At 37.7% G+C, this 20550-nt stretch overlaps 1 protein-coding gene across 2 annotated transcripts in view; it reads left to right on the forward strand.

Annotated features, from left to right (window-relative positions):
* ME1 (malic enzyme 1) overlaps positions 1 to 20550 on the forward strand; it is a 195040-nt gene that overhangs the window by 162691 nt on the left and 11799 nt on the right. For both annotated transcript variants that reach the window (XM_067702679.1, XM_067702680.1), the window contains exons 8-11: positions 101 to 198; positions 1938 to 2051; positions 16494 to 16599; positions 17968 to 18110. In XM_067702679.1, the coding sequence (XP_067558780.1) occupies positions 101 to 198; positions 1938 to 2051; positions 16494 to 16599; positions 17968 to 18110 (461 nt within the window). The remainder of the gene's footprint in view (positions 1 to 100; positions 199 to 1937; positions 2052 to 16493; positions 16600 to 17967; positions 18111 to 20550) is intronic.

A 20550-nucleotide genomic window follows, 5' to 3' on the forward strand; every position in this document is an offset into this window, starting at 1 on the left:
GTTGTGTGATGATTTCAAGACATGAGTATCAGTTTGAGGCTTGGGATTCGGGATACAGCAGCGCCCATGTGAGGATTGCTCAGGGTGTTTCTTGTTGCAGGAACGGCATCTGTCGCAGTTGCTGGCATCCTTGCAGCCCTTCGAATAACCAAGAATAAGCTGTCTGATCAAACAGTACTATTCCAAGGAGCTGGAGAGGTACCTGCCTTATGTAGGGCTAACGTTCTCCTACACTAGTGAACATAACATTCATTCTAATTACTCATAAATTTGAAGTTTGAGGTAGTCTTTCAAATTTTTAGTTTATTGAAACTATAGGTTTTACTGAAAGATTCTTCAAATTAAGTATTGAGGCATATTAATTTTTCACAGGAGACTTTAGAGGCATAGAGATATTTTCACAGTTTTCAATTTGTAAGATTATCAGATGTTGCCGTGGGTTTTTGTTAGGCATATTTAAGGTGCCATGCAGGAACCAAAAAAGTTTCCAATGTATGACTAATTATATATAGAAACCTTTAAGTATTTAAGCTATTATAGGCGATGCTAACTTTTAGTATCCTCCAGTGTCACATACCAAAATTTTCTTAACTTGACTCACAATTCAGTGTGCACATTCATAACTATATAGAAGTTTCTTAGAAAAAATATTTTGAATTGAAGATTCATCATGCAGTATAACCATTCACACGCAAAAGAACTAAAACATTTAAAATTGTTGGAAAGAGTTGGCAGGAATACAAAATAATGCTGTTTCCTGTTCTCTTTTTCTATGGGTTAATCATTTGAAAGAAGAAAATTAGACTCGTTATAATAATTCACCCCCAAAATAGAAATTAAAATGTCAATTTAGTTTGAGCTTCTTGTGAGAAAACTGCCAAAATCTTTTTAGAATTATAGAATGTAATAAATGGGGAAATGCTTCGTGGCTATACATATTTTAAGAAGCCTTAAATTTTCAAATTTAATATGATTATGAATAAATGTATTACACTGGAAGAAACTGTGTATACTGTCTTGGGTTTGATTTTACTTGTTCTTAAAGCAAAATACATGAAGCTAAAACTTACAAGATACAAACATGTGAAAGAATTCAGGGTGTAAGTCACAAATTTATTTTCATATCAGAATAAAAATCAAGGTTAAATTACAGCTCATTAAAATTTGATTTTTTTAAATTTCTGTGAATTGTTACATGCTGTACTTAATTTTAGTAAACTTCTTTAAATTTCCAAAGGGTTTTGTTGAATGCCACAGGCCAGTTCTTGGTACTCAGCAGGAGAGAGGTATTCATGGTTGGTTGATTCAAAACTGGCCCTTGTTTGTCCCTGAAAAGGTTTTGGAAATTTCACAGATCATCTCCAAATTTATCATATACCAAAGGAGTTGTTTCCTTTAATCTTGCAAGAAATCTCACAGTACTTTCTTTGTCCAAATTAAGAGAGTAAATAAATGCTCGGGAACACATATTTTAAGTGTTCCATTTTATTGCCTAATTGGTCAAGTTCTCATCCAAATGACCAGGCTTCATTCTTCCAATTCAGTTAGCAGAGCTTGAACTGAACAATAAGCAATACAGTCTCATAAGCAAGGTTGAGCAGTTCATTATTTTAAATTCAATATTTTCTTATTAGAGGAAATCTTAATTGTATGAACAGGGTTAAAGATGCTGACAACCAAGGATATCACTGGTTTATCTGTGGCTCAGTATAAAGCAGCATAATAGTGATCGTGTTGTAATAAAAAGAGTAAATAATTGTCATTTAGCAGAACCCAAATGTGACAAAAATACTTCACTCCCAGTACAAGTGAAGAATGTAGCTCTTTCGGTCAACAGAGCCATTTTGTACTTCCTTGTTCACAGTGACGAAATGAGGTAAAATGTAAGTCTTGATAAGGGATTATGTGGAACAACATGAAACATTTTTGTTTTTAAGGCTGCCTTAGGGATTGCACACTTGATTGTTATGGCCATGGAGAAAGAAGGTTTACCAAAGGAGAAAGCCATGAAGAAGATATGGTTGGTGGACTCGAAAGGATTAATAGTTAAGGTAAGAGTTTGTCATTTTTAACCAGATACAGTATTTTAATCAGTACCCCATTCTGGACGCCCATCTCAAAGACAACTACTGTTTCCACCTACCTCACCTCCAACACTGTGTTAAAAGAGTGGCCATTGCACACGAATGACCATGTCATACAATAATGCGGGTACTCTTCTGAATAAAGAAGAAAACTATGGCTCGGCTATCGTATCCGTCTGTGATGTGAGTAGGCTTTTTACAGCTCCATCGGTTGTCTGCCCGCGTGAATTCGTTTAGTTTCCAAGTGAGGTGGTTTGAGACTGATACGGGTGAAACACTTCAGTCCAGCTCCTTTCACTAAGGGCTGCCTGTCAAATTGCACACTGGCTGGAAAGAAAGAAGGAAAAAAATGAAACAGCTCTTTTACCAGCTACTTTCTCTTAACCAGAGTCTTGAGAGTTTTCATGGTAATTCCTGAGAAGAACTTTAATAAATGGGCTGTTTCAGTGTTAACTTCCTTGAGGTTGTCTCCCAGCTTTAATAGAGACAATAGTATCCACGTTATAGGGTTATTGTGAGAAGCTAAATAAGAGTAGGAAGGTGACCATGACCCAATTATAAGGCGTTATTATTACTGCTGCCAGATGTGCACATCACTCACCCTTCCTTAAACTGCCAGAGAAAATATACTTGTAAATCCCCCTTCCACATGAAGGAGAATTTTTTTTTTTTTTTTTTTTTTGCGGTATGCGGGCCTCTCACTGCTGTGGCCTCTCCCGCTGCGGAGCACAAGCTCCGGACGCGCAGGCTCAGCGGCCATGGCTCATGGGCCCAGCCGCTCCGTTCCCAGACCGGGGCACGAACCCGTGTCCCCTGCATCGGCAGGCGGACTCTCAACCACTGCGCCACCAGGGAAGCCCTAAGGTGAATTTTTTAAAAAATCAGTGATAAGCAATGTATCCAGGAATTTAATAGAGAAACAAATGTGAATGTGTGCTGACTTTCTGGAAAGCTATTTTATGTGTATCCAAGAGTCTTTGAAAGTTTATGCTTCTGATCCAACAGTTTCCATTCTAAGAATCTTTACCATAGCGATAGAGATGTGTACAGTGTTTTATGTGTGAGGGTGTTATCACAGCACTATTTACATTAGTGAAATGTTTCATCATACAGTAATTATAATAGTGATATGTTATACTTACCTAAATAAAGGATAATTGTGACATGAATTGGGGAATAGCCCCTGTAATATACAGACTTAAAGTTATTTTCAAAGAACTATAAATAACCTTAAAGGATTCATAATATAATGTTAGGTGAAAATAGGAAAACACTATATTATATGTAACTATTTTGCTTTAAAAATTGAGTTGTATATGAAAGAGAAAGAAATGCATCAAATACATATTACTTTAAAACTTACTTTTAGTGCCTTTCTCCATATTCCAGGTTCTCCTTAATCATTGTGTTTCTTTAAAGCTAGAAGAATGTTCATTTTTAAAAAGATATAGATCAAGAAATTTTGCTTTAAATGAAGAAAAAGTATATGCATAACTGTTTGTAGAACATGAGTATCTATAAAGCTGTGAAACAAAACAGAAAGTACCTTTATAACATCTCCTGGGACCAAATAATAATAATTTTATTAATTTCATTAACAATAAATAATAACAGTGTAATTGTTTATAGTATATAAGAAATAAAGTTTGTTGGCTTAAAAATTCCTATTGCTTTAAAGAATCAGCAAAACTATAAAAAATTGTACACTGTGGCCTCATGACGTATACTGTCATGAAATAAGAACATTTACTGAGTGAAATCATCTGTGGCTCAGGCATTATACTTGTGGGGACACAGTAAGGCCCTTGATCTCAGGAGGCTCCCAGCCTAGTGGGAAAAACTCAAACAAGCCAAGAGTTACAACTCCACGTGACAATGTTACAGAAATATGTCCTTGGTGCCAGGGGTGCACAGGACATGGTGCTTCCACCACACTAAAGGGAAGAACAGGGAGGCTGAGGACGGTTCCAAGACAAGGTGTCTTTCCAGCTGAGTTTGAAAGGAAGAGTTGGGAGCTGATCTCGAGTCTCCATAGACATCTTAAACTTCTTATATGCAAAACTGAGATAAGGGAAGTTGAATGGCAAGTTCACTCTGAGATCTTGATTGAAGCTACGGATCATGTCTTCTACCTCTCTATCTTCAAAGCCCTACCGGTGTCTAGTAATTGACAATAAATATGTTGTTAATAAATGAGTTAATGAATGAGTGCCTTCGGGGCAGAAGAACAGCATTTGCAAAAGAAAATGTTTTGCGAGAAGAGACATTTAGGGATTAGGTTTGAAAGGACTCAAGTGATGACAGGTGATGAAGGCTCTTCTAAATCCTGAACGTGAGCAGTTTTCAGCCTCTTGTCACTCTGATGGCCTTGTGGAGGATGGACTGAAATGAGGTGCAGCTAAGAAACTAGTTACAAAGCTGTCGCAGTAATACAGATCAAAGTTAATTAAGGCCTGAAATAAAGCAGTGACTAAGAGGGTCGGTGAAAGATGTTTGATTCAGTAGATGTTTAGGATACAGGATTGGCGTACTTAGTAACCGATTAAATACGGAAGGAGAAGTAGAGCAGAGGAAGGAATCTAGCAGGACTCCTTGGGTGTATAGGTAAGTGATGTGGCCATTAATGTTACAAAAAAAAAAAGGAATAAAGAATAGGCCAGTTTAAGGGAAAGGTAATGAGATCAGTTTCGGACATAGCAAGTTTAAGGTGCCCGTGGAGACCTCAGATAGAGGTGTCCCTTTGGCAGTTGGAGAGACAAGACTGACGCTCGGGAAAAGGACCTGAGCTCCAGAGGTGGAGATTTGAGGATCATCATATGTATATAGTGGGAGCCATGGAAAACGCTGTACAAACTGTGCTGTACTTAGGGATGCAATACATGCGAGAATCAGAAAAGGTGAAAGCCCACGACGGTGGTTTTCTTTCATGATTTCTCATGACATTTCAATGGGAAATCTTCAAAAAAATACATAGATTTTAGCATCTCAAGTACTTTTAACTAGATTAACTGAACTGAGACTCCAAATTCCATGGATTACAATACTTGGAAGGACATGTATTACAGCATGACTAGTATTTGGAATAACTGTGAAATTGTTGCCTAGACCTAATCAGTCACTCTTACTTCATGTCTTTTACTTGCCAAAATAAAGAGCTGCATATGTTCTGCTTGCCAAGATAAATAAAGTTATGTTTTAAAAGATTCTTATATATTTAATAGTTTTTGTGCTATTTAATGTAAGAGAAACTTCAATTCACCACTTTTTCTTTCATGTTTTTAAACCGTCAAAATTATAATGTTGATTTTTGTGGCAGAACTAATAAATCTTAGAGTAACTACTAAACTGGTATAATCTTGCTTTCAGTTTTGCATGATTTTTTGGTGCTTGTTATCCTTTATTCTTAGTATTTTTTACAACCTCTCTTGAAAACCAATAATAATCATTTTATTAATTTCATTAACTTACATACAGTTGTTTATAATAGGTAAAAAATATCTTAAAGTTCTAAATAAAATTTTTTATTAGTCGAACTCCTTCAGTCTTTAAACCCATAAAACCCAAACTATAAAGTAACACTGTGAGGTTAGCGCATTTATGGAGTTATGTAATCATCAGGCTAGATAATTAGTATTCTAATGTGTTGTCTGTTTTCAGTTTTTGTTTTCAACTCCACATCTATAGTATTTTCTATCACTTACCTCATATCCATATGTACTATAATTATCAATATCTTAAATAATTCATCAGTATCAGTAAGGTTGATTGAAATGGATTATTTGGTCACTGATAATACTCAGATATCTTAGTTTAGTGTCTTACAGCAAGAAACAGTTGACATACTATTTAGCCCACTAAGATTAGTACGTTTTAATATAAACAAACTAATACTTGGTTTAAAAGAAATCCTTCCAAACTAAAAATTAGAGGGAGAATAAATACAGTAAAGAAAGGATAAAAAGGAGCGCTCCCAGCATGACTAGTATTTGCTTTTCACAGTGTTAATTTGGAGCATTTTTAGGGAGGACAAGAAGCCACAAAACAAAAACCAATCCAGACTTAATCTTTTTCTTAAATAAATATATCTTGGCTTTCACTAATAAACCAAGTGAATGTTAATGCAGGAAACTCCAAAATAAAATGTAGGGTATTAATAGGTATCATGAAGGATAGACTTCATCTAACACAGAATAGGACTATAGTATTTTATTTTATTTTTATTTTATTTTGTTCTGTTTGGCACAGTTCTGTTTTCAATTATTTAAAAAAGTTTTTTGCTTTACAGTTATAGTTAAATGTGTGGTTCCTGTAAGAAAGAGATAGTAACTAAAAGTATTTTATATGTTGCAAGGGTAGTTGTTTCCTTCCTGAGAGTTTAATCTTTAGGTCTAGGGCTTGAAACTCCATGCTGTATGGAAAAAGTTTTCCTTTCCCCTGTGATGTTATCAGAATTTTAGCCAGTGATACTGTCACCACCTTGAATGATGGTTAATACATTGCATACACTGTGGTTTAAAAAAAAAAATTCTGATTCCTAAGGAACTTTGAAGCTTGGTGAAAAGTATCTGGCTTGCTTTTTTTTCCTCCCTCTTTTCCATTTCTTATTGAGCATATGATCACTATATATGTAGGTACTAAAAAGCGCAGAGGCGGAAGTTATATACACGAGTCTTTCAGACAGTCAGAAAATTATGGACATGGACTTTTAGCAAATACAAAATTAAATACTGATGGAGTTAACCACCTGTTATCTTCCGTTATGACCACTCTGCACCCCTTTGTTATGCTCTAACGTGGAAAACACTTTTGTCACATCGTTCATCTTCTTTTAGTCTGTCCTTGAGATGACGAAACTGAGCTCTGAGCTCTTCAGCAAGCACACACACTCGCGCTGCGAGTGAAACGTTATTGACTGACAGGTTCTGTCTTCAGATAAAGAGGGGCCAGATTCAACTCTGATAACCTATCGACATGACAACAAAAACAGGCCAGTAAAATGGGGCAGATTGTCCAAGCAGGCACGGATTCCAGAGTTCTTCTGGTACCTGTGTGTAGGGAGGAATGCATAGTTATCAGTGGCAGTGCACAGTTATTTTTTATTTATTTATTTTTTTTGCGGTACGTGGGCCTCTCACTGTTGTGGCCTCTCCCGCTGCGGAGCCCAGGCTCCGGACGCACAGGCTCAGCGGCCATGGCTCACGGGCCCAGCTGCTCCGCGGCATGTGTGATCTTCCCGGACCAGGGCACGAACCCGTGTCCCCTGCATCGGCAGGCGGACTCTCAACCACTGTGCCACCAGGGAAGCCCCCACAATTAATTTTTTGTACCTCTCCTGGGTCATGAAATGCTACCTCAAAATCCTGACAGTCTTTGCCACCTTCCTCCCTACCCCCAGCAGAGCAAATGTTGCTTTTGAGAAAGGTAGTAGTTCAGTATGGTTGTATCTCCTGTACTAAGAATCAGCACAAAACAAGGGGTGGCGGGGGGGAAACCAAAGAAATAATAATATTCAAAAGAAACTCCCAGCTATTTGTAGTACATTTGGCGTAATTAGAGACTCTTAAAAAAAGAAACACCATAGAATTTGGGGTTTCTGAGATAAAAAGTGCCCACATGCACGTTGCCAAATGAAGGTGCAGTTTCAGCAAGGGATCCTGGGTAGGGAGACTGAGCTGACAAGAGATCTATATCCACATTCAGCTGAGGTGGTGGGCGTAAAGAAGGTAGATTCCAAATGGGATTTTGAAAGGAGGAGAAAATTGAGCCATTGGCACAGAATAGAAGTCCAAAGGTAAAAGACATTGGCCTGAGTATTACAGATCTAGAGAATGTCACATTCCAATAGTTTTAAATCTAAACCAGATCATCACATCAACTTTGAAAATGGTATAGAAAATACTTGGGAGACCTTTATTTTTGTCTTTTGATTCTTCTGTTTTTGGCAAGTAGAGCCCTTGAGCGATGCTGGTTTGCATGATTTCTGGCCTTCTTTCAGTACGTATTCTCCCTTCGTTCCTAAGTCACCACCAAGAATTAAGCCTTTGGGGCTGAGGCTATAGGTAATTTATGTTTCTTGCTAGATGGATGTCTCTGGCCAAGTTCTGGCTTTAGTGGCTAGGAGCTGCCAGTGCTGTTACTATGATTAATAAAGTAAGATGTTCATGATAAAAGCATGCATCTTTTCATATAACGTTTATCTACCTTCTTGATGATTTGCTGCTCGTTCCAGGAACCTTAGGTGGTTTAAACACGTTAAATACTTTTCATTATATCTCGGGTTGCCAGCCAGAAGAGCACGACTAGAAATCTGTGCTTTTGCATTATTCTGGAGCTTTCCTCCTTTAGAACTCATCATTTCATACTTTTTTGAAAACAGATCACATACCTTTTAAAAATGCTTCTGGTAGAGATCTGATAAATCCTTTAGTGCAGTGATTCTGAAAACTGGCTAATCACTTGAATCATCTGAGAAGCTTTTTAAAAATACAGATTCCAGGGCCTCGTCCTGGATTTGAATGAAAATATCTGGCAGCAGGGCTCAGGAATCTGTTTTTCCTCAGGTGAGTCTGGCACTCAGTTGGCTTTGGAAAGTCCAAATCAGGTTTTTTTTTTTTTTTTTTTTTGCGGTACGCTGGCCTCTCAACTGTTGTGGCCTCTCCCGCTGCGGAGCACAGGCTCCGGACGCGCAGGCTCAGCGGCCATGGCTCACGGGCCCAGCCGCTCCGCGGCATGTGGGATCTTCCCGGACCGGGGCACGAACCCGTGTCCCCTGCATCGGCAGGCGGACTCTCAGCCACTGCGCCACCAGGGAAGCCCCAGGTTCATTTTTATTACACTGTCTTCATCACCAATCCAAACCGTTTTCTAGGTGGAGAAGCCAACATCTGTAGAAGTATCAAAGGACTTGCCCAAGGTTATGAGTGAATGGAAGGGCCTAAGGTCTTCTCCACACTGATCCTGAGTCCCATGTTCAATCCCCAACACATGTAGATGGCATTTATTGTGGCTAATTGGGGAGCTTTTCTTTCATTTTTTGTATATCATTGAAGGTTTTCAGAAGTAACATAAATGTATTTGCTGTTCGCTATTAGAATGTATTCTGCTACTAGTCATTTATTCGTGTCCCTAAGCCAACAAAATTTATCACAATTTATATCAATTTATCTTGACCATGATCGACAGTTGTGAGGACAACATTGTAAAATACATTTTTAAATGTTTAATTTCCTGTTTGGGATAGTCTGGAACAGTAAGCTCAGGAAAATATTTTGAATTATTGAACTAAGAAAATGACGATTATGTCTCTCCCACCTTCAGATTATTCAACATCTTTTAAATTCATTTCACATTATGGATTTGTAGGTCCACATTCAATATGAACAGACTAGACCCTCTTCTCTCATTTACATGCTACTTGTAGCAGCTGTTCAATTCATATTATGCAAGGTTGAATTTGGTTATTTCAGCTGCTAGTAAAACTTTTCTAAGACTTTTACTCTCATGCTAGTTTCATTTATTTAATATATTTATTTATTTATTTTTGGCTGCGTTGGGTCTTCGTTGCTGCGTGCAGGCTTTCTCTAGTTGCGGCGAGCGGGGGCTGCTCTTAGCTGCGGTGCGCGGGCATCTTGCTGCGGTGACTTCTCTTATTGTGGAGCACGAGCTCTAGGTGCACGGGCTTCAGTAGTTGTGGCACACGGGCTCAGTAGTTGTGGCTCGCGGACTCTAGAGCGCAGGCTCAGTAGTTGTGGCGCACGGGCTTAGTTGCTCTGCCACATGTGGGATCTTCCTGAACCAGGGCTCGAATCCGTGTCCCCTGCTTTGGCAGGCAGATTCTTAACCACTGTGCCACCAGGGAAGCCCTCATGCTAGTTTTATTTTCTCATGTGGGAGGCTACTTCTTGGCTTGGTAATATAATGAAAATGAATAGATTTCTTCTTCTTTTAAAAAATTTATTTTTATTTATTTATTTTTGGCTGTGTTGGGTTTTTGTTGCTGCGCACGGGCTTTCTCTAATTGCGGCAGTTGGGGCTACTCTTCATTGTGGTGCGTGGGCCTCTCACTGTGGTGGCTTCTCTTGTTGCGGAGCATGGGCTCTAGGCACATGGGCTTCAGTAGTTGTAGCACATGGGCTCAGTAGTTGTGGTTCACAGGCTCTAGAGCACAGGCTCAGTAGTTGTGGCGCACGGGCTTAGTTGCTCCGCGGCATGTGGGATCTTCCCGGACCAGGGCTCAAACCCGTGTCCCCTGCATTGGCAGGCAGATTCTTAACCACTGCGCCACGAAGGAAGCCCTAGATTTCCATTTTTATGGAGAGCCTATGCAAGTTTATTTAAAACTGTATAGCAGAAGCAGTTTAGATATATTTTCATTGGCGTGTTGTTTGTCAGTAGCTAAATGGTCAAGAATGGGTTGTTTCCTCAGACTGGGAACACCTTCACTGTGAGCTAGTAATTCTTCTGTTTCTTACTGTGGGCCACAGTGCTTTACCATGGATTGTGTGGAATCTATTGTTTTGTGAGCCCAAACGTTTTCTAAAATAGACAAATCCGTGGTACATTTCCTCTTAAACTATTTTTAGTACTTCCTATTCTTATTTTGTTAATAACCCTGAAAATCTTATAAATGTCCTTTTTGCTCACAACCCTTTCAGTGGGCTTTCTGCTTCCTATTTCAAAGTAAACCACAGATAAAGATTAATTATAATATTCTACTGTTATTAAAGAAGAAAACTTCATACTAGAATGCATTAATATAACATTGAAAGAAAGTTCCAGGACATATGGTAATTCCTTGACCATATTCAGCACTGGTTATTCCTTTGATGGAATGTATTTGCATAATACTTAAACTTTGTCAGGTGGAAACCAAAAGACCAAGAGGCAAAACCCAGTGATTCATTCAGTCTTCTCTAAGAGATTCACATTTTATCAGCAGCTCTCAAGATTACCTTACGTTGCGTCGAGATGACTACAGTTGGTTTGGAGTAGGTGAATAGTGATCCTGAGATAGTTTTTCTTTGTTAGAGAACCTAGCAGAGGTTCTAGCATTAGATACCCTGAAAAGCAAATCTCTAAACCTTTGAAGAAGTGAGCACCAGGCCGAAGTTTGAGGAATAGTTCCTGTAACACATATCTGCATTAACAAGGGAGCTGCTGTCCCTGCCCATTTGAGAATCAGGGTCTCGGCCACAAACAAGAAAGTTGCCAGATATGGTGGCTGCCACCCACTGTTCCTTAGCACCCACCTGTTGGTGGTGGACTAGAAACTAGAGACTGGAAACACAGCTGCCTGGAAACAAACACCACCACCACGAGCTTCCAGAAGAGCCGTATGGCTACCACTTCATGATGTGCATTTCTCCTTCAGGGTCCTGTGAAGGCACATTAGCTTGGTGAGTGCTCTGTGTAAAGCAGAAACCCTAGCTGCAAGGGAGTCTGGGGCCTATAATTTAGCCCTTTAGGCTCTATTGTACTGGAAGTAGTGCTAGGAGCAATTTGCATTTCTGCAGTATTTGCCATGTAGGACCTGAGTGAGATTTTAGTGTAGTTACTTGCCTTTATACCTGCAGTTGAGTATATGTGTTTCTGGGAAAGAGTAACAGGCCAAAACTATGTTAGCTTAGAATTCTGGAAGCTGAAGGTTATTATTCCCAGGAAATATATCTCCCCAAGCTGCACCTTTGTTTAGTACGTGTCCTAGAAATTGCCTCGTTGTGAGAATGAAAATAGTCATGAATTTTAGTTTATACTACTTCCAGAGAGAGTTCAGAAACAATTTAGGTAAATACTGTAACTGTCAAATGGCTCCAGACTCTTATTCCTATCCATGACCAGAATTTCTCTTTTTTCTAATAACGCAGGATTATTTTTTGCCAAATAACCAAGCAGTAATAAGGGCATTGAGGTAGCAGGTGGATTGCAAAAGTGTTCTCATCAAATCATTTTGGGGAAAGGAAGCTCTTTTTTATTTTATTTTTTTAATTTTTATTTTTTATTGGAGTATAGTTGATTAACAATGTTGTGTTAGTTTCAGGTGTGCAGCAAAGTGATTGTTACACATACACATTCTGTTTTTTCAAATTCTTTTCCCAGTTAGGTTACTACAGAGTACTGAACAGAGTTTCCCGTGCTGTACAGTAGGTCCTTGTTGGTAATCTGTTTTAAATATAGCAGTGTGTACATGTCCATCCCAAACTCCCAATCTATCCCTTCACCCCTCGGTAACCGTAAGTTCATTCTCTAAGTCTGTTTCTGCTTTGTAAATAAGTTCGTTTGTATCATTTTTTTTTTTTTTAGATTCCGCATATGAGCAATATCATATGATATTTGTCTTTCTCTGTCTGACTTACTTCACTGAGGAACCTCTTATTTTCAAAGAAACAGATAGGAATAACATTGGGTAAAAAGAAACGGTGGAATATGTAATCAAAATTAAAATCATCCCGAAATAGATAACCAACAAGGACCTACTGTATAGCACAGGGAACTATACTCAATATTTTGTAATAGCCTATAAGGGAAAAGAATCTGAAAAAGAGTATATAACTGAATCACTTTGCTGTACACCTGAAACTAACACAACATTGTAATTCAACTGTACTTCAATAAAAAAAGAAAATAATAAAAAAAAGAAAAACAAACTAAAATCATCCCCTGTATCAGTTAGCTATTCCTATGTTATCGAAAGCCACAAAATCTCAGTGACATACGAACAATAATTATTTATTTTCTCACACACCTGTGGGTCAGAGTGGGTGGCTGTGATGATGCTACTGGGTGGCTCTGGGCTACAGGTTGGGTCCAGGTCTGCTTCACAAGGCTTGTCGTCTGTGGACCAGCAGGCTGGCTTGTACTTCCAAAGCAGTGGTGATGGTACAAGAGAATTACTCTTAAGGCCTAAGCTTGGAACTGGCACACTGTCATTTCGGCCCACATTTTATGGACCAGAGCAAGCCTCATGTTCAAATCCAAAGGCAAGGGGTCGGAAGTATACTCTGCCTTTTGTAAAAGGAACTGTAAAGTATCATGGCAAAATCACTGACACAGGAAAGAGATGATGAGGAACTGGGGCCTAAATCAAAATCTGAATTATCTTTTTTTTTTTTTTTTTGCGGTGCGCGGGCCTCTCACTGTTGTGGCCTCTCCCATTACGGAGCACAGGCTCCGGACGCGCAGGCTCAGCGGCCATGACTCACGGTCCCAGCGGCTCCGCGGCACGTGGGATTTTCCCGGACCGGGGCACGAACCCACGTCCCCTGCATCGGCAGGCGGACTCTCAACCACTGCACCACCAGGGAAGCCCTATCAAAACTTTTGGGGGAGGATTCTTGTGGCATGCAGATACCTCTGTTTTCTTATTTGTGACTAATTAGCATTAAGCCTAGCTACTTTTTACATGCTAGGATGATGCTTAATTAACCTCTGTGATTGAGATATGTAACTGAAATAAATTTCCCAGCTGTGAAGCTAAGAGAGTAGAGGATTGGGGCACCAGGTAGCCTCACCCCCCCATTTAGTGCAAATTGTAAAGATTTCAGTATTGTAATAATTTTTTATATTATTAAAAGGCAATTTAAAAATCTTATAAATACGAAAGAATGGTTTGAGAATATTTAGTGGTTACTCACAAAATCAGTCTAGGTGCACATCAACTATTTGTGATAGACCTATGACAAGTCGTAAAGAGGCTATGATGATAGTTAGGTTTTATGGAATGATTTGATGCTGCCTGATGAAAGTACAGCAACTGAATTTATATGATTCTCTTGACTGAGTTTTTCTTTAATAAACATGATGAACAAGAATATAGACTAACGATATTTGAGCTAATGTTGCTAGAGCCTAGAATGTTCTCTCCTGAAGTGAATATGAAACAGGAAACCAAATTTGATTTGGAGTGAATTAAATAAGGTGTTTTAAAATTGAGATATAATTGACATATAATGTTATATTAGTTTCAGGTGTACAACGTAATTATTCAACATTCGTATATATTGTGAAATGATTACCACAATAACTCTAGTTCACATCCATCATCACACATAGTTACAAATGTTTTTTCTTGTGATGAGAACTTTTAATATCTACTCTCTTAGTGACTTTCAATATACAGTATTATTAACTATTGTCAGCATGCTGTACATTACACCCGCAGGACCTATTTATCTTATAGCTGGAAGTTTGTACCTTTTGACCCCCTTCACCCATTTTTGTCTCCCCAGCCTCTGGCAATCACCAATCTGTTCTCTGTATCTATGAGTTTGTTGTTTGTTTGTTTGCTTTTTGTTTTTTCAGGTTCCACATATAAGTGAGATCATATAGTATTTGTCTGTCTTTGATTTACTTCACTTGGCATAATACCCTCAAGGTCTCTCCATGTTGTCACAAATGGCAAGATTTCCTTTTTTATGGCTGAATAATATTCCTGTGTGTGTGCATGTGTATTTTCTTTGTCCATTCATCCATTGATGGACACTTAGGTTGCTTCCACTTCTTGGCTATTGTAAATAATGAGGCAGTGACCATGAGGACACATATATCTTTTCCAGTTAGTGTTAAATAAGATGATTTTTCAGTTTCTCAGATGTAGTATATTTTGATGTGCAGGGAAGAAAAGGTGTAAGATAAAACTTTTTAGAGCCCAGGGGTCAGTAATGGTGAATTCTGTTATTAGGATGCTGTTAGCTCTAAAGTCATGCTCATGACAGAAAACAGTGATACAGAAATAGCACTTTCCAGCACTTTCCACTACAAAAAAGGGTACTAGAATTATAAGTGCTAGAACTATGGTTTTTTCTTCTTCACAAAAATTTTAATTATAACAACTAACTTTGAGTTGTTGTTAAAAACTGGGCACAGTCCTAAGTGCTTTAGATATATTATTTAATTTGCTAAAAAGCTGATGAGGTAGAAATTCTAATTATTCTTATTTTATAGATGAAACGAGTGCAAAGAGGTTCATATGTTTCAAGTTATCTATAATTCACATGTATTACTTTTAAAAACAAAAATAAAACGATAACTTTTTTATAAAAATTTTTGCTTTATATTAGAGTATAGTTGATTTACAGTGTTGTGTTAGTGTCAGGTATATAGCAGAGTGATTCAGTTATACGTATGCATATACCTATACTTTTTCAGATTCTTTTCCCATTTAGGCTGATAATAACCTTTTAAAGCAAGAATATTGTACCATCTTCAGGATTAACAATTTGCATACAAGTTGACATATACCATTTGTAAAGTGTTTTTTCCAGGGCTGTACTGTGCTGTATTATTGGAAAGACTGATTTCTAGCACCTGTCTTGGGCAAATTGCTTGATATCTCAGAGCCTCTGTTTCCTCATGCAAAAACCTAATTGTATTTGCCCTACTTTTCAAATTGGTGAGGGGATCAAATGAAATATGTGAAAACAACCTTTAAGCTATAAAGTACCATATAAAGTTAGGTAGTGATTTATTATGTAGTCAAAATCTTAAAAATTTGTAGGTAGAATATTATTATTGTTATTATTATTTTAATAATTTAAAAGTCAAGCTTAATACGTAGTGCACTTAATTTAGCTATTGCTTCCTGGGAACAAAAAGCTATTGTATCACTCATTCTTTGATGAAAGCTTCAGTGAAGTAAGGAGATTGAATAATAGATGAATGAGGAGAATTCTAATTTGAGCAGATTTTTATTCCTGGTCGTAGAAGTTTGGATGAGAATTTCATCTTCAGATCTACTAATTATGTGGAAAGATACAATACTGAAAGAGCAGAAGAAAAAAAAAAGGAAGGACCAGATTTTCAGCTAACACTCCTCTCCCCCATCCTACGTTCTTTTTTGTAGCTAGGATATTAAATTAGATGTTTCCTAGATAATAATACATGGTACAATTATAATCAAAACATTACAAAATAAAAACATATAAAACTAATAATTATGTAGAACATCAAAGTATGATATAAATATGGCATCAAGTTCCATTCTTAGTGAGTAGTTCAGCCGCTAAAGGCAACTCTGCACACTCTAAGACACTGCTTTATCAACACAAATCGTGTCTAGTAAACAATATCTTTATTTAAATGATGTTTTTCGTTGCTCTTTGTTAATGCCAGTTTCTCATAAATGTCTGTAGAGTTAGGATTTTAAATATTAAATAATAATTAAATAAGGGCAAGACTTTATTTTGTTCACTGTTATATCCCCATTGCCTAGAACATTGTCTGAGACAAATCTTTGTTGCAAGGGTGAATGAAATAATACTCTGGTAATTGGAAAGGAGACTTTAAGAACAGCTGGAAGACATAATACATAAAAATGTTAAGCATAAATATGGGTAATATGCATAATATTCTGAAATTTCTTTGACTCTCACATGTTTGGCAGATTTATCATTCCTTTTTATTTGCTGTACTTAGGGACGTGCTGCCTTAACACAAGAGAAAGAGGAATTTGCCCATGAACATGAAGAAATGAAGAACCTGGAAGCCATTGTTCGAGATATAAAACCAACCACCCTCATCGGTGAGCTTTGGCTTCTTCCTCCCCGCCATCAACCCTACCTCAACCCCACGTGGGCTTGATTTGTTTTCCTACTGCTGAATTTTGAGACGTAATTTAGCTTTTTGAAATTCTAACCTTTGGCGTTCGCAAACAAAATTACGCATTCCCTGAAGCAACAGTACCCCCTAGAGGCCTAGATTTGTAAATGCAGAGCCGTCTTAATCTTACTGATGATCCCAGCTGAAGTGTGCGGTTCCCTCTGCTCACTCTGTCAACCTGCCAATACCTGGCATATCCAGCACTTTGCCAGGCTTGATTATTCCAAATAGACAGTGGTTCTAAAAGGGAGGTGGTTTGGCCCCGAAAGGAAGCATTTGGCAGTGTCTGGAGACATTCTTTGGTAGTCACAACTGGAGGGAGAAGGGGTGGTCAGAGCTCCGGACATTAGTGGGTAGAGCCTAAGGGTGCTGGTCCACAGACTCCAGTGCCCAGCGAAGCCTCCCCCCAGTAAGGAATTGTCCAACCCAAAACGTTTGTGGGGCCAAGGTTGAGAAAGACTGAACTAGACCCTCCTTGAAAACAGGGACCGTATTTCATGTCTTTATATAACTCAGTGTGTTACACACTGCATGTGCACAGTAAGGTGTTTACTATGGACGAATTTGTTGTGGTTGAAAAAAACTCAAAAGTTTTGAAACTTTGTATCCTTTATTTTGTGTGTATATAATGTCAACCCTTACTTGGTATTATACTCCATTTCTAGAAGCTCCTGTGACACAGATGACAATATTGAGAATAATGATGAGAACCATAGTAAAAACAAATACTTACTCCATGACAGGAGTTAATGGGTAGTAGTAAGCCTTTATTGTTGTTTTTTATAAAATATGTTCCATCAGGAATCTTACTTTTTCCATTCTCATTATGCTAATAGCTTTATTCTTCTGTTCAGTTTTTTTCAGTGAGTCATACTTCAGTTTTATCATTGAATCGGATGATTGTCTTAAGTGTTAGCACTGGATTATAAAATATGATTGCTTTATAGCCTGAGGGACTGAAATATACTTCTAGAATTGTTTACAGAGGGATAGTATATATTAGACACATTTATTTCCTGATAAAATTGCCTAGAATTCCTAGTGATTGGTCACTAAATTTATTAATGAGTCAAATGTTAGCGCTGTGATTTTTTTCATAGATACTTGCAGATTTGTAACCTTAAAGGTTGTTGGCATTAACGAACATCTCTTTTTTGTCACTTTAATACACATATTCTATATTTTGTTTAGGGGGTATTACAAAATGACCTGACATGTCTCATTGTTTGGGGGGCACTGGATTAATTAACCAATGATAGTCCTATTCACTGGTTTCTTGTTTCTACATTAGGAGTTGCTGCGATTAGAGGTGCATTCTCAGAGCAAATTCTCAAAGACATGGCAACCTTCAATGAACGGCCTATTATTTTTGCTTTGAGTAATCCAACTAGCAAAGCAGAATGTACTGCAGAGCAGTGCTATAAACTGACCAAGGTAAAGCAAAAATGGAACTGATATTTTAATAGTCAAATTGTGATTCTTTGTAAGGGAGCCCAGGGTATCTAAGGTGCTTACCGGTTAACCTTTAAAAATTTTATAACCAAGACTGAAAGAACAGTGAACAGGTCATGAAGGATAAGAACCATATCCTTTTTTAGAATCTTGTATAAATCCTGTTCTTCAATAAAACAAAATAAACTTTGTAATGTTTTATTGATAATTTTCCTTAAGCGCTTTGGAAGTATCTAAGATTTAAACATAAAAGTTAAAAAGGAGGGCTTCTCTGGTGGCGCAGTGGTTGAGAGTCTGCCTGCCGATGCAGAGGACACGGGTTCGTGACCCGGTCCGGGAGGATCCCGCATGCTGCGGAGCGGCTGAGCCTGCGCGTCCGGAGCCTGCGCGTCCGGAGCCTGTGCTCCGCAACGGGAGAGGCCGCAACAGTGAGAGGCCTGTGTACCGCAAAAAAAAAAAAAAAAAAAAAAAAAGTTAAAAAGGAAAAAGCTTGATCCTAGATACTGATTAAAATAGCTTTTAACTAGCTATTCCCAAACATTGACGCACACAGTATAAAACCACAGTCTTATTTCTCCTTTGCTAACTCCTCCTGGGTTTGGATTTTGATGGCATGGGTGGAGCATTTGGGCAATTATTTTGACATGCAGCCTGACTGGGATAGGAGTCCTCAAAGCTTCAATACTTTACTGTTTCCAAAAAAAGTGACTTATTTTATACTGTGCTTGTATTAATATATATTTGACCAATATGTTGACAAGGGCTCTTTTTTTTCCTTAAAAGACTTGAAAATGTCATTACAACAAAACAGAAGTTGAGTCACATATATCTAACACTTTTATTTTGGAAAGAAATCTAAAATGAACTGGAAAGGATAAACAAGACAGAGTTATGTCACTCTGCATAAATCTAACTCAATGCATAAATAAAACTGCATAAATAAAACTGGATGGCTCTACTTCTTTAATACTGTATCCTTAAATGCTTATTACTAGAGTTGATGAAATTTTGCAAAGGAGCGACTCCATTGTTTATTTCTCTTATCTGGGATGGCGTCAGTATCCTCAGTAATTTAAGTTTTTATCCCATCTCTAGGTTGGGGAATTTGCCTCATGTAACTCAGTCCTTAAATCCTTAAAGCAGAAAAAAAAAACAATAACAAAACTTCAGCATAGCGCATTACACAGAGTAGGCACATAATAAATAAGTGTTTAAGTACATATTTTGTTTTGGCATATTTCAAAAAGCCTCAAAATTTCATAGATTCACCTATAATAGACGTAAACAAAATTAGCCAAATTTCTGTAGCTGTGTTTTTAAGTTCAAATGTGTCTGATATAAATGGCCTAAACTCTTTCTTATGATTTCGCCTAATGCTCTTATGTTGCTATATATAAAATTAAAAGTCATTTTGAAGCTGAAAACATCGGTTCAGCCAAAGGATTACAGAACAAGAAAGGGGCTGTTGCTGGATGTGAGTCTCTGCTGCTTCAGGCGCAGGTGAAGAGTCATCAGGAAAGGTTAAAAATACAAAGGGACCGTTGAATTCCGAAAAACTGTAACTATACCAAAAATGATATGGAGAGGTTTCCTTCTCCATATTAACAGTCTCTATATATGAGGGTATTTAGCTGTCTGTCGTTTATTTAATACCCTTCCTCCGTAAAATATGATGATGCTGGAGCGACTGGCCGGAGTGAAGGAGAGGAGGGTGGCAAACAGGTGTGTGTAGAATGTTGCAGGTCTCTTTCTCAAATATAATTTTCAAAGGTATATATATATCAAATGACATATATATCAAATGTGTATATCAAATGATAATTTAGTTACATTAGAAATTTGCTTGTAACAAAACACTTTATCTGCTAAACAAAGCAGACTTGAAGGTATCACACTTGTCTGAAAACAGCACCTAATTTTGTGCAAGACATATCAGTGTCTGATAAACACCTAGATGAGAATTTCTATTTTTTTCTCATCTATTTTCCTCTTTTTATATCCTGAAAAGGTTGAATCATGTTATACTTTACCTTTATGGAAAAGGTATAGTATGACATGTGTTAAAAATGAATAAGTTAATATTATTAATATCATAATGGATTTAGACTCAAGGTATAAGAGGGATGAAATTTATAACCCAATCTATTACCATTTAAACTATGCTTTGGGGATTTAGTGCTTTTTTAGACTTTTCAAATGCCTTTCTTAGATTGTAGTGCTTTATTTGTTGAGGGTTTCCTATCCCTGTTTCAGAAGCCTGAACGCTTCCATCTATATCACCTCCCAGATCAGACAGACGCCTCCCTTTTGACTGGCAGTATGGAATACAGCACCTGACAGGCCCTAAGTTCATGCCATCTTAAAGCCTCTAGTACATGAGGTTCCTCAAAAATATTATGATGAAATATTAAGACCAAGAAAA

The sequence above is a fragment of the Pseudorca crassidens genome, chromosome 13 (genome assembly GCF_039906515.1).
Source record: "Pseudorca crassidens isolate mPseCra1 chromosome 13, mPseCra1.hap1, whole genome shotgun sequence".
In the NCBI taxonomy this organism is placed as follows: domain Eukaryota; kingdom Metazoa; phylum Chordata; class Mammalia; order Artiodactyla; family Delphinidae; genus Pseudorca; species Pseudorca crassidens.